Source organism: Miniopterus schreibersii (assembly GCF_964146895.1).
Source record: "Miniopterus schreibersii genome assembly, chromosome: 13".
NCBI classification, from domain to species: domain Eukaryota; kingdom Metazoa; phylum Chordata; class Mammalia; order Chiroptera; family Miniopteridae; genus Miniopterus; species Miniopterus schreibersii.
In genome coordinates this window covers 32,877,096-32,889,757 of record NC_138113.1, presented here as the reverse complement: position 1 = coordinate 32,889,757, position 12,662 = coordinate 32,877,096, and the positions used below count along the sequence as shown (strand labels likewise).

At 43.0% G+C, this 12,662-nt stretch overlaps 1 protein-coding gene across 2 annotated transcripts in view; it reads left to right on the top strand.

Moving 5' to 3' along the window:
* Positions 1-12,662, top strand: part of PUS10 (pseudouridine synthase 10) — a 52,469-nt gene that overhangs the window by 37,862 nt on the left and 1,945 nt on the right. For both annotated transcript variants that reach the window (XM_081156760.1, XM_081156759.1), the window contains exons 12-17: positions 2,511-2,567; positions 3,397-3,473; positions 3,567-3,622; positions 4,649-4,766; positions 8,609-8,751; positions 11,137-11,236. In XM_081156760.1, the coding sequence (XP_081012886.1) occupies positions 2,511-2,567; positions 3,397-3,473; positions 3,567-3,622; positions 4,649-4,766; positions 8,609-8,751; positions 11,137-11,236 (551 nt within the window). The remainder of the gene's footprint in view (positions 1-2,510; positions 2,568-3,396; positions 3,474-3,566; positions 3,623-4,648; positions 4,767-8,608; positions 8,752-11,136; positions 11,237-12,662) is intronic.

The following is a 12,662-nucleotide window of genomic DNA, read 5'->3' as shown; positions in this document are numbered from 1 at the left end:
CAAGAGTATTTCTCAACGTAGGGTCCAAATTGGAAACATTTTTCTAAAAGATATAGTAAATATCCCTTCTCCCTTTGTCTGGATTGACTGTTTCTCCGGACTCAAGAGCCTAGCTTTGTGCCCCTCTCTGTCGAGGGGCTGGAATTTTGGGATGTTAAACGGGCTAATTTATGAATTTGAGAGTTCTGGTCTGATTTAGCGCTCACTGATAGACACGTCTCTGTGTCCTGTCCGTTCCCTCCACTCCCACCTGGCACAGGTTAGGCTCAGGCACTGTGGATTCCCTGACATGATAGCTGGTTTGGAGATGGAGGTGAGCGGGTGTGAGACACATCATAGCCCCAGGGAGTCAGTATTTTTGACTTTCCCAGATGCCATTGTGAACCCTCCATTTAGCTCGCCATCCTTAGTGTACTCTTGAGGTGCTGACTCTGCCTGAAAGCTACTAATGTTGCTGCGTGTTTATTAACAGCTTGGCAGTGGAGCGTAAGCCTGGAATGGAGGGCTCTTTGGGACTTAGTGGTCCACAGGATCCTACTCCCTGCCTGGCCTAGAGTCTCGACCTGGAGAAGAGCCCGACCCTGTGCCCCTCATGGCTGCCCACGTGGCCAGTCCTCAGGAATAGCGCCCCACAGGTTACCCAGATTTCCGAGCCGAACGAGCTGCTTGAATTCGAGCCCCGCCTTCCATATCTAGTGCTTAGCGCACTAGTCCTGGGTTGCTTGCTGTGTGGGAGCCACAGCCTGGGGCCCTGGGGGCGGAGAGGAGCCTTCTTTGCCATGGCAGTGTGTGCACTACAGCTCGGGGCCTAGGCTCCCAGGGTGCCACCTGGCTTGCTAAAGTGATTTCCTAAAGGTGAAGGAAGGGTGAAATCCTACATTCTTCATAGCTAACCATCCCAGAAATAAGGGCCAATCTTGAGTGTAGTTTCCACAGGACTTTAGGGCCTTTTCGCCTTCCTTTTTCTAAAATCTACACAAGAACTTTGCATTTAGAATCTTTCCTGGGAGAGCAATGGCTGTTAAAGTGGTACCCACGCCCCCCCCCCCCCCCCCCGCCTGTCCCAACTGCTGTTCCCTGCGGCCTCGGGCTTCGCATCTCACGCTTTCCTGAGAGGAGCAAGCACAAACCTCGTGGCTGGCGCTGCAGTTGTGCTCCAAGTGCAGGAGTGCTCCTGTACTTTTTCTGCCCAACCCTCCCACTGTGTGATGGTCCGCATCCCTATATACATCGTAGGCTCTGGGAGATGAGAATTACGTCCATGTTGTTGGCCACTGTCTTCCCATCATCCAGCACAGTGCCTCGCACCCCCCCCCCCATATATATTTGTTCCTGAGTGAAGAAATCAGGGTGTGAGCCTGAGTTCTAGCCTTCAAGCTCTGTCTTCAGAGACCTTAAAGTCTACCACTCTAATGACCGACCAGGCTTTCCAAAACATCCCCTCCTTTCCCGATCCTTGGCCCAAGAGACACAAGTCTGAGCGTTTTGGCTGTCCTCTTGGTGGGGCAGTATGGACGGCGGTGCAGTGTAGACGGTCGTTAAGAAACTCTGGAGCCAGGCTGCCGGTTCAGATCCTGCCCATGCCGCTTGTTAGTGATGTGATCTTAGATAAGTCACTTATCCTGTCTCTGTCTTACCTTCCTCGTAAGTAAAATGGAGATGATGGCAGTACCCATCTCAGAGTGTTAACATACCTGAAGCATTTAGAATAATGCCTCTCATGTTAACGGGGGCTGCAGTGATGGCGATGAAATCAGCAGTCAGTTCTGCATCTAAAAGTGTTGCCATGCGAACACTCCCCCCCCTTTTTTTTTTTACCACTTCCTATTCTAATATTTGCAGCTTTTAGTCTGTGCTGACCCATCTGTCTTAGAGTGAACACTAGTTTGTCATGGTTCCAGCTTAGGTTTGCTCATAGAACGAGTTTGCTTTTAGAGTCAGACATTTCCCCCTCCTTTTCCTTTCATCAAGTTTAATTCTCAAATAAGTGTTTTCGTTTTGCTTTAAGGAAAAGAAGAATGTAGATGATAGATTTTCCACCCTAGGCTGTGGCCAGCGTGGTGGTGGGGCCTTCCTCTAAGTCATGCTCTGCTCTCGGCTTTCCTGTGGGATGGTGGTGTGGGGTGATGGTTGAGGCCTGGCCTTGACATTAGAAACGCGTAGCTCTGCCATTTAAATTGTGACCTTGAGAAAAGTACTTAACCTTTCAGAAGTTCAGTGGTTTTTTTTGTGTGTGTGTTTTTTTTTAATAACTACCTCACCAGGTACAATTAACTGAAATAATGTCTGCAAAATTTTTATCTCAGTGCATGGCATATAGTAAGTGCTCAATAAATGGTGTTTATTATTATTATTATTGGTACTTTTAGGAGAGATCGGAATTAGAGGTGGGAAGATAAGCATCCTTTGGGATTCTCCTGTCAAGACAGATTGGGTTTCTACTAAAGGGCAGGAAAGAAAACCTTGGGCCCATTATTCCTCTGATTTTTTTCTTTACCTGCTTTCCAAAGGTTTTAATTTTTCATCCTCTGGAAGAGAAGATGTAGACGTGCGGACACTAGGAAATGGTAAGATGGCAGCAGCACCGCCCGGCTGGAACCGACTGTCAGGCCGGGACCTTCCAGGCCGCGGGTTGCTCCAGGCCCTTGCTTAGAGCCAGAGTGGGCAGAGCGCTGGGTGCTCCCGGGGGGCAGGCTTTCTGGGTTTGGAGCTACGATTGGTATGTTTTCATAGGAATCATTTCTTTAGGGACCATTTTTATTACATGCCTGTAGGTGACAAGGGGCTTTTATGTGCATTAAGAAGGCGGTGCCTGAGTTTTCCAAAAGTTTGAATATTAATGGTTCCATTTAATACCATTTCAGCAGGACAAGCGCAGTTTTTAAAATGCACGTCTTCCTTTAAAAGGCGATTCTGCCCTTTCAGCCTCTTTTCTTGTTTTACGTTGTTGCATTGCAAGAAAAATGAGAGCATCAATCTTGAGCTATTTGGGGTTTATAGGCCCTTTCTCTCAGAGGACCACGGCTTTCCTGTTTCACTCTAGGATTAGGCCAGGAGGATGGGTTTCAACTTGGATTACCTGGACATCACTGCATGCGACATGACACAAGTGTAGCCAAGTCAATTAGCAGTTTAGATTTTACTCTGTAATTAACACAGGCTGTTCATGGACCTTTGGGAAAGAGGTCACTTTCGCATATTGCCTGTACTGGGGTTTAGCAGCCCCTAAAAAGCCCCTTCATTCTTTTCACACATTCTTCCCTCCCCCAGATGTAGCTAAACTTTCAGTCCTCTAGAGCTCAATTCGTTTTTTCACACCTCCTAACCCCCTTGCATTAGCCTGAATGTTAACTCCATCCACACGTTTCTGTTTCATGGCGGGGTGTGTGCTGCCAGGAAGGCCCTTTGCAATTGAGCTGGTGAATCCTCATAGAGTACATTTCACTTCACAAGAAATTAAGGAACTTCAGCAGGTAAACCACTTCATGACATGGAAATCGTCACGTTTCTGCAACTCTGTGACTGACCTGGAGTTGCTAATTGTTTTTCTTTTTCTGCTACTACAGAAAATTAATAACTCGTCTGACAAAATCCAAGTCCGTGACCTACAGCTTGTCACAAGGTAAGAGTAGACTTACTGGAGATAAATTCAAAAGGGAAGTTTCAGGTGTAGATCATGTATCTCATAAGGGAATTATATCCAGAATGTACAAAGAATTCTTACCACTCAATAATAAGAAAACAAACCAATTAATGATAGGGACATGATTAAGTGGACATTTCTCCAAAGAGGATATATGAATAAACCAGTGAGCACATTTAAAAATGCTTCATATCATTAATGATTAGGGGAACGTAGCTCGAAACCAGGAGCTCCAACGTCACATCCACGAGGATGGCTGTGATCAAAAGGATGGAAATTGGCAGGTGCAAGAACGTGGAGAACCTGGGACCCACACATGCTATGGGATGTAATGCAGCCAGTTTGGAAAACAGTTTGGCGGTTTCTCCAAAGGTTAACATATGACCCAGCAATTCTATTTCTAGATATGACCATGCACATCCCCACAAAAAATCTACACGAATGCTCCTGGTAGTGTTGTTCTTAATAGCAGAAAAAATAGAAACAATCTGAATACCCGTGGGTAAACAAAGTGTGGTATATCCATCCATAAAATGAAATATTATTTAGTAATGAAAAGGAATGAAGGAAAAAAAGGGAATGAAATACTAATACATGCCACACCATGGATGAACCTCGGAAGCATTGTGAAGTGAAAGAGGCCAGACGCCAACCACCACATATCGTGTGATTCCGTTTTGTGGGAAATGGTCAGCTCAGGGACACCTACAGAGCTAGGAAGTCAGTTAGTGTGGCCAAGGGCTGGGGAAACGGGCAGTGGGAGTGGCTGCGAACAGGTGTGGGGGTTCTTTTTGGGGGTGATGAAAGTTTCTACAGTTAGACTGTGGTGATAGCTGCACAACTCTGTAAACATACTAAACATCACCCAACTGTACAGTTAAAACAGTGAGGGGGGTTATCTGTAAACTGTACTCAGTAAAGCTATTTTTAAAGAGAGAAGTTTGGGGCAAGGCTTGTGTGCATTTTATGTATCCGGACAGACTCTGCTGTATTGTTTTTGTTTAGAGAGGCAATAGGACATATGAAAGAAGGTGAAGAAGAAAAGACGAAGACCTACAGTGCCTTGATCTGGACGAATACAGCGATACGGAAGGAAGACATTGCATTCCTAAATGACATGAAGGTAGTCCAAGTGTCCTAATTCTCCTTATTTTATTTTTCTACTGCCTACAAAAGAGTCCGTTGTCTTCTGGTCTATTACCAGCAAGTCACAGAGCATGGGTATTGGGGGCTGTGGGGCCTGGTTTCCAATCCTGGCTCTGCCATTTACTAGGTAGATGGCTGAGTAACTCATCTAACCCGTCTGAGGGGTGGCCTTGCTGGTGATGAAGAGCCTGCGTCTGAGGACAGGTTGCTTGGGTGGAAATCCTGGATATGCATTTCTTAATTGTGTGACTTGGGACAAGTTACTTAACCTCTTCAATTTCTCCGTCTATCAACTTAGAAGAATGAAATGAGTTTAGTCACATAAGTTGCTTAGAACAGTATCTGACACAGAAAACACTCAGGAATGTTCCTATTGTATTTGGTCATCTGTACAAAAGAGACATAAAATAGGACTTATCTAATAGAACTGATGCTAAGATTAAGTCCATATATAAAACACGCTATAAAGAAATAAAGCAGGGAAATGTATAGAGCACTCATTTTTTGGCATGTGCTAGGTTTTCCTCCACATGAGCGTGTCATTATAGAGGGTCTGCCTGTTTGAATGTTTCTTCCCATCTGCCCCTACCTCTTCCCATAAAGATAATTTGCTTCCACATGCAAGAAATGAACATAAATGGGCACAAAGATGTTCATATTTAGTTATCAGAACATTGTTTAAATGGGCAATATTTTGTAATAACCTAGATGACCTACTAGAGGGGATTGGTTTGATCTTATGGCTTTGTATGATGGACTCTTATTAGCCAGCAGTCAGAAGTTATGTGGTAGATGAGTATTTGTTGACAAAGTTGGAAATGTCCCTGACAAATGGTAAGGGGAAAAGAACACTCACACACACACACACACACACACACAGGTGTGTGTACACATATGTATGACTATGCAGAAAACAAGTTGGCAAAAGATACCATAAATAGGATTTGTACTTATGAAAAATGCAAACACCCAATAGAGAAAAATAGACAAAGCAGCTGAACAAAGAGCAACTCCAGATGGCCAAGAATCATTCAAAAAGATGTTCTGCCTCCAGACTGAAGTGACAATAAGACCATCACTCTGTTCCTCTGAGACTAATAACACCTATTGGTGGGAGCAGAGGAGAGGGCTAGTTGCGTACATTCAGCAGAAACGTAAAGTGTTTCAGCCTTTTTGGGAAAACAATGTGGCAGTGACTGTAAAAATGAAAAATACACTGGCCTTCTACCCACACTTCTACTGGTAGTCGGTCCTGAAGAAATAACACCCGGCGCATAAGGAGATGTGCACAGGGATGTTTACTGACTTTGTTCAAAGTGGCAAGATCAACAGTAACAAAACTGGAAACACAACGAATTTCCTTTAATAAGGAAATGGTAGAACAAGTTGGAATATGATACAACTATTTAAAAAAACTAAAATAGAGAAAGGCTAAAGGTGGGTCTACATCTGTGACTTGCAAGAACACCCATGACATGGGGAGGGAAAAGTGAAATGCGGAATAAGGTCTCTAGTGTGAGTGTTTTGGTGAAAACCTGCACCTGCTTATAGAAGTTCATCTATGCAGTGAGCGTGGACTGGATCTTCCCCAGTGGCCCCCCAGTTCTCAGGTTGTGATTCTGTATCTAAGGCCTTTTGGCTCTAACATCTAGGGCCTTTAGGATGATAATTATACTATAGATAGATATCTTTAAGATTGCAGAAAAAAAATTTAAACCTCAGCTTCATCACGTGCACAAGTGATTCAGAATGCTGTGGGGAAAACAAACTCATTTGAAAAATAGATTCAGCGTTTGGGGGTAGCTGTAGAGTTAATTCAGAAATATTGCTGAAAGATGCTTTTTACAGGTACAGCCTAAGGAGTAAGAGGGTCTGATGTAATGGTCCACAGCCCAAGTAGACTGTTGGGACTAGAGACTACTTGACTTCCGATCATTTTTTAAGTGTTAGGGTTACAACAGCTTTCAAATATCCCTATTGGTATATAAAATACAAAAACCGAGGCACTGCCCCATTCTGAGAAAAAGTCACTTCAGATTTATTATTCTTCTCCTTTTTTTTTTAAGGGCACCCTCCTTCCAAGGGGGAAAAATCATTCGTGTGCGCTTATATGTGTTTCTGAGATTCTGCAGTCTGGGGACGTCAGAGCGCAACGTTAGAGCAGATGATTGGCTTTCTTTTGCTGCTAAAAACAGACCGAAAAACCCACATGAGTGTGTATTGGTCTGAGTGTTATTTTAAGAGCAGTGGTGGGTGTGCTAGCTCAGTTAGCACGTCCATGGACTGGCTCATGGGTCAAAGTCCTGGGAGTGACTAGAGGTCAAGGAAACGGGGAGACGAGAACTCCTTAGTCACTCATTTAAAGGCCAGCTGTTTCTGTACTTTAGAGGCCACATGGTTACAGATTCCTTAAAAGATCAGCCTTGTCCTGTCAGTCTCACTGGCCAGAGAAATGTCAAACCTTATGAGGACAGCTTATCTTGTCAAAACAAAGTGCTATTAAAATCGAAGAGTTGTAGACTCATCAAGGCCATGAGTTAGTCAGGGGGATGCCAAGTACAGCCTAGGGAATAGAGGCAGTAATATTGTAATAACTATGTATGGTGTCAGGTGGGCACTAGGCTTATTGGGGTAATCACTGCATAAGTTATATAAATGTCTAACCACTATGCTGTACACCTGACACTAATATAAGATTGAATGTCAACTGTAATTGAAAAAAATAAAAGTAAAAATTGAAAAAACCCCTATGAGTTAGGAGGGGCCATTGACTCACTGTTTTGATAAAAGCAGTCACACCACTTCCAGTGTGGTTATTGTCAGAACTTGTTCTTTCTCCCTTGGTGGAGAACTTGATCGAGGGAGACCAGACAGAGCTATTTCTTAGTATGGCTGCGGGCACTCCCTGATCGTGTAAATGAGAAAGGAGTTGTTCCAACAAGAAACGGCAGACAATTTAAAGTCCCTCTGAACCTACATTTCTGGTTATACCCAATATCTATTTTTAAAACTCAGAATGAGTTTGCCTTTTACAATACTAATCTCTGTTTCTTAATGCATATCTTGTGACATAAAAGGAAATCTCTAATTGTGAGAAAAACAAGCCCGTGTCCCTAAAAAAATCGGAATCGTGAAAAGACATACAGTATTATCATTCTCAAGTAACTTGGGCTGGGCTAACAAATATTGAGAGGTCCTTGTTTATTGCACACACTTACTTGTAATTATTATATGGAAACACCACCCTAAAACTGTGATGCAACTGCTGATTTTCCAGATACATCCTTTCACATAACCAAAAAATAGCCCTGTGAGCAGGGGTATGGTTCTCCCTAAAAAACGCACGCTGCTGGTGACACAGGGGTGCCGGTGCCCCACCTTCTAACGCAGCCATTTCTCACCAGCCTCCAGTCCCCACTACTAGCTTATTTTGTCGGGTTAGAAAAAAACGGTTAAGAACATGTCTTTTGGGAGAGCTGTTAAAGTAAAGGGCAGGACAGGACTCCAGGGTCCTGATCAATTTGTTAAACATTAGAGCAAAAGAGACTCTGGGGAACATTTACCTCCCAGCCTGTTTTAGTGGTGCACTGAGGCCCAGAAGACGAGTCGCTGTGGACCTGGTTAGGAGAAGTCCCACAGAGTGGGCGCCCTGGGCTCTACAGTTTGCTCTGATATTAGTGAGTTCCTGCCCTGACAGTGATAAGTGGGGTCCTCTAAAGAAATCATCTGTGATGGGCCACCGCTCACAAAGGGGGCGCTAAGATGAGCTTCAGTGGGCAGCAAAGGCGGCTCCATGGTTGTGCATCACCCCCTCCTTAGGACTTAAAGATCGACCAGAAGACGCCGCTCCGGGTCCTTCACCGGAGGCCCCTGGCCGTGCGGACCCGTGTCATCCACTCCATGGACACGCGCTACGTGGACGAGCATCATTTCCGCCTGCGCCTGAGGACCCAGGCGGGGACGTATCCTTTCAGCCGCCCAGAGCTCTGGCCCCGGGGCGCCGCAGGCTTGGCTGCCCTCAAACAGGTTCAGCCTGGGCCAGGACGGGAGGGAAGGGAAAGGATCAGGTCGAAGATTTTTATTTTTTTGGTTTGAGTGTCCCCCTCCCCATTAAATGTGTATTTTTCAAAACAGCATTTTAAACCATGAGCCAGCAGCTAGTTCAAGTGATCTTTAAAACAGCGTCTCACACAATAAGTACTCAGGAAGCACTTTGGCTCGATTCCTTTGCTGTCCTGACACGTTTTGCCAGTCACATACTCAGGACCACATCTGAGTCCTTTCATCGTTTCTGAGCATTTGCCCCCGATGATTAAACTCTGGTAGTAGATGGGGGTGGCCCCACTTTGCATATTGATCTTTTCTTTTTTTGTCCACTGGCCCAGAACAAGTGAATAGTCCCAGGCTGACCACTTGGTCATAACCTACCCGGCCTTGCATGGTTTTGTATCAGATCTGAGTTGCTGGTTAAAAAGTATTAGAGAGCTGCTGTAGTCTTAGCTTTAGTTTACTTTTCAAAGGTGCTCCTAGTTTTTATTTGTTTCTTGGCTTTATTTTCTTTTGTGATGTAATAGCATGGAGTGACAAAATGCCTTCGAACTGGTATAAAACTAATGATATACTTACGGATATAAGGAGGAAAAATGTCAAGTTTTAATCACCAAATAGCATTCACACTATATTGCTGAAATTAGTCTGCCTCTCCTTCCCCACCAACCTCCTCACCTCTCTGTTTCCCCTATCCCACCCCAGGAGTGACCGGGAGTGCCCCCTTGAAAACAGGTATAGGTTACTTCTAAAATCTTTTAAGTTTTTACCATTTGGAACAAGGGATGGTCTCTCTAGTGGGCAGATCTTAGTATCTTTGATGTTTGGAGCACATCTGCCTATTATAGATGGAATGTGGGTGGGAATCCAAAGAAATCGCAGGTTCTTTTAAAAAAACAATCCTTTTTACCTAATCCCAGCTTTGGTTTTGGTGTGCTAGGGAGAAATGCAATGGTATTTTGGTGAAGCTAGTACATTTTCAATCTCATTAAATATTTTTAGAACCAGCCAGGTACATGTAACTTAAGGCATTAGCTAAGACAGACTGTTTGGTAAAGCTTTAGTTACCATGTGGTTATACACAAAAGTATGTGAATTTTTCACATATATTGCTCAGTACACTGAACTAGTTCATTTGAGTTATACTTCATCCCTCTGGGTATGATTAAGAATCATTCTAGACCTTATAATTGATTATTCTGGGGTTTTGGGTCATCTCCTCTCATCACTGCTACTCAGAAGTAGCATTTTCTAAAGAAAGTGAGAGGAAAAGAATGATAGTTGTTAAGTAATTGAGTTTAGCAAAGAAGACAGTTACATGTCTTATGTTTGAGTCAAAACATTTGGTGAAAGTTGAGTGAATAAACTTTCAGAAAGTGAGGAGGATATGTCAGCATATTATGGTGTTATTTTAAAAAAATTCATCATCTGAGAGCAAACTTATTTTTCCTATTCAAATTATATTAATTTTTTACACTAAGTGCTGGTTTATAGACAACATAATGGTGAATGAATTTTTACTGAATGCTGGCAAAAACATATCTTTCAGATAAAGATTGTCAAGGCTGTAGTAGAGTCCTGTGTAAGGAATGTTAATATAATCTTATTAGTAACTAATTTTAGGGTTGGTCATTGACTTCAAAATTTGAAGACCTATGAGTGAAACACAAAGTTGCCTCTTTAAAGAGAGAGAGGGAGAGAATTTACTTAATTCTCTTGCTAACCATGTTTGCAAAACAACTAGAACTTAGGTCCTCTGATAATCCTTCTGAAGGGCTTCATCAGGACTCAATTGTCTTACTGTCCCTCCCATCCTACTGCCATGTGTCACTGGGTCACGTTATAAGGAAAGCCTCACTGAGGTCACTCTCGTGACTGTGGAAACCTATCTTGTGGCAGATACCAGCTGCCATTATTGAAAAATGGGACAAGAAAGATGTCAAAATGGAAATTGTGGCAAAGAAAAAAATAGCTAAGATTTGAAAAAATATATAGCATATCTGCAGCTGATTTTGAAAACCCATACCCAAACCTTGGCCCTCAGAGATGAGCTGAAGAAAAAAGAAAATGAAGACTCTTGGTAAGTTTGAGGTAAACACAAATCCTGGGTCCTGATGTTGGCTACCAGGTTGGTAGGAACCAGTTTGCGTAGCTTCTTTTCTAAGACACACATCCCAAGTCACAGCTCAGAAATAACCTCTCTTTTGTAACATTTTTACTTTTGTTATTTCACCTATCAAAGCTCACCAAGCAATTGGTACTGCACGGCTACCTTATTTTTTTCCTTAAACGAACTCCAGCTACATTAAAGAGTTTGTACATGGGGACTTCGGGAGAACCAAGCCCAACATCGGCTCCCTGATGAATGTGACCGCAGACATTCTTGAGCTGGACGTCGAGGTAAACCTTTTATTGTGGAAACACCCATCTGCACCTTGAATTCAAAGTTATGCTTTTTTGACATTAAGCCAAAATAGCACTACTTACCTTAAGAGGTGTTTGAAAATCGTCAAAATCTCACCGTAGCATTATATTGCAGGGAGGGTCTATCTTAGAGTTTTTATATCTTTTAAAAAAATGATAAGGTCTCATTTATGACCCTTGCAAATATATATAGCTAATTTATTAATTGTTCTTTATATATGGCATGAGATCTAAACCCTTAAGCCAAGCAAAGAAATGAAGTTGCCAGTGCCCTTCATATGTCCTTTGGACTCCATAGTTCATTTCCATACCAACTTTGTCAGATAAAGAATTAAAGGCAGCCTACTCAGAAATGTGTATTCAGGACAAGGGTAGAAAATGGCATGAGCCGATGGTTATTAGTAAAAACAGTTCTATAAGGGATCCCTATGATGTGGCCCAAATTCTCCACTCTTATAATCTGAATTGAAACAAAATTAAATTCATAAGTATTTAGAAAAATGAATGGAATGGATCTTTCAGGAAGTTCTCCATAAATATTTTTCTCATTTGAGCATCAGTAGGTATTGAGTCACAAGTTGTGCTCCTTGACAAATACCCATTAGGAAGAGTCCCTACCCACCCCCACAACAAAAATTTTAGGAGACGTTTCGTACTTGGGAATTTTTAGAAAAAGAAGTGGGTCTAGTTGCCTGGTGTAAAGGCGGCTGTGGTAACCACGCCAGCACCGGCACATTATTACCTTCCCAGCAGTTCCCTTGAGTGCGTTCAGGTCAGACCTCCCAGCTCAGCCAGCGACGGCCTCTTCAAGGTTGCAGGTACCCTCCTCAGTGAGACTGTCATTCTGACGGGCAACCTTCTGTTAGAGAAAATCCCAGTTGCCTTGTCTCCTTTACCTTCTCAGAACAGCTTAGGAGTGTCAAAGAGCCACAGGCCAGTGTTTCTCAGTCCTGCTTATCCAGTAAAATCACCTGGAGAGCTTTTTCAACATTACAACATACCTACCCCCTGCCTCCCCTCACATGCAAGATTGTGATCAGTGACGTTTAGTTTTCAGGCTTGAGAAACCACCCATTTACTTATCTATGGGTGTTGGGTATATGGCTATATTCTGAAACAGAACCAAAATATTTCCTTGGGATTTATAAAAGATGCACACGTACATATGCAATAGGTATTTGGGCTTTTGCTATAAAATTTTTCTGAATCTGGTATGTGAAGTGACTCATAGATTAATTTAAAACTATATTCAGCAAATCAGTTCAAGTTTTAAACTTAGTCTCAAGCAACACGGGTACAGTGTTGTTGTTTTTTTAAAAAAAACTTCCCCCTAAATTAGGCCTCTAGGGTAGTTAAGATGAGGTGCAATTTTATACTTCTAAGGCCTGGAATGTGGCACAAA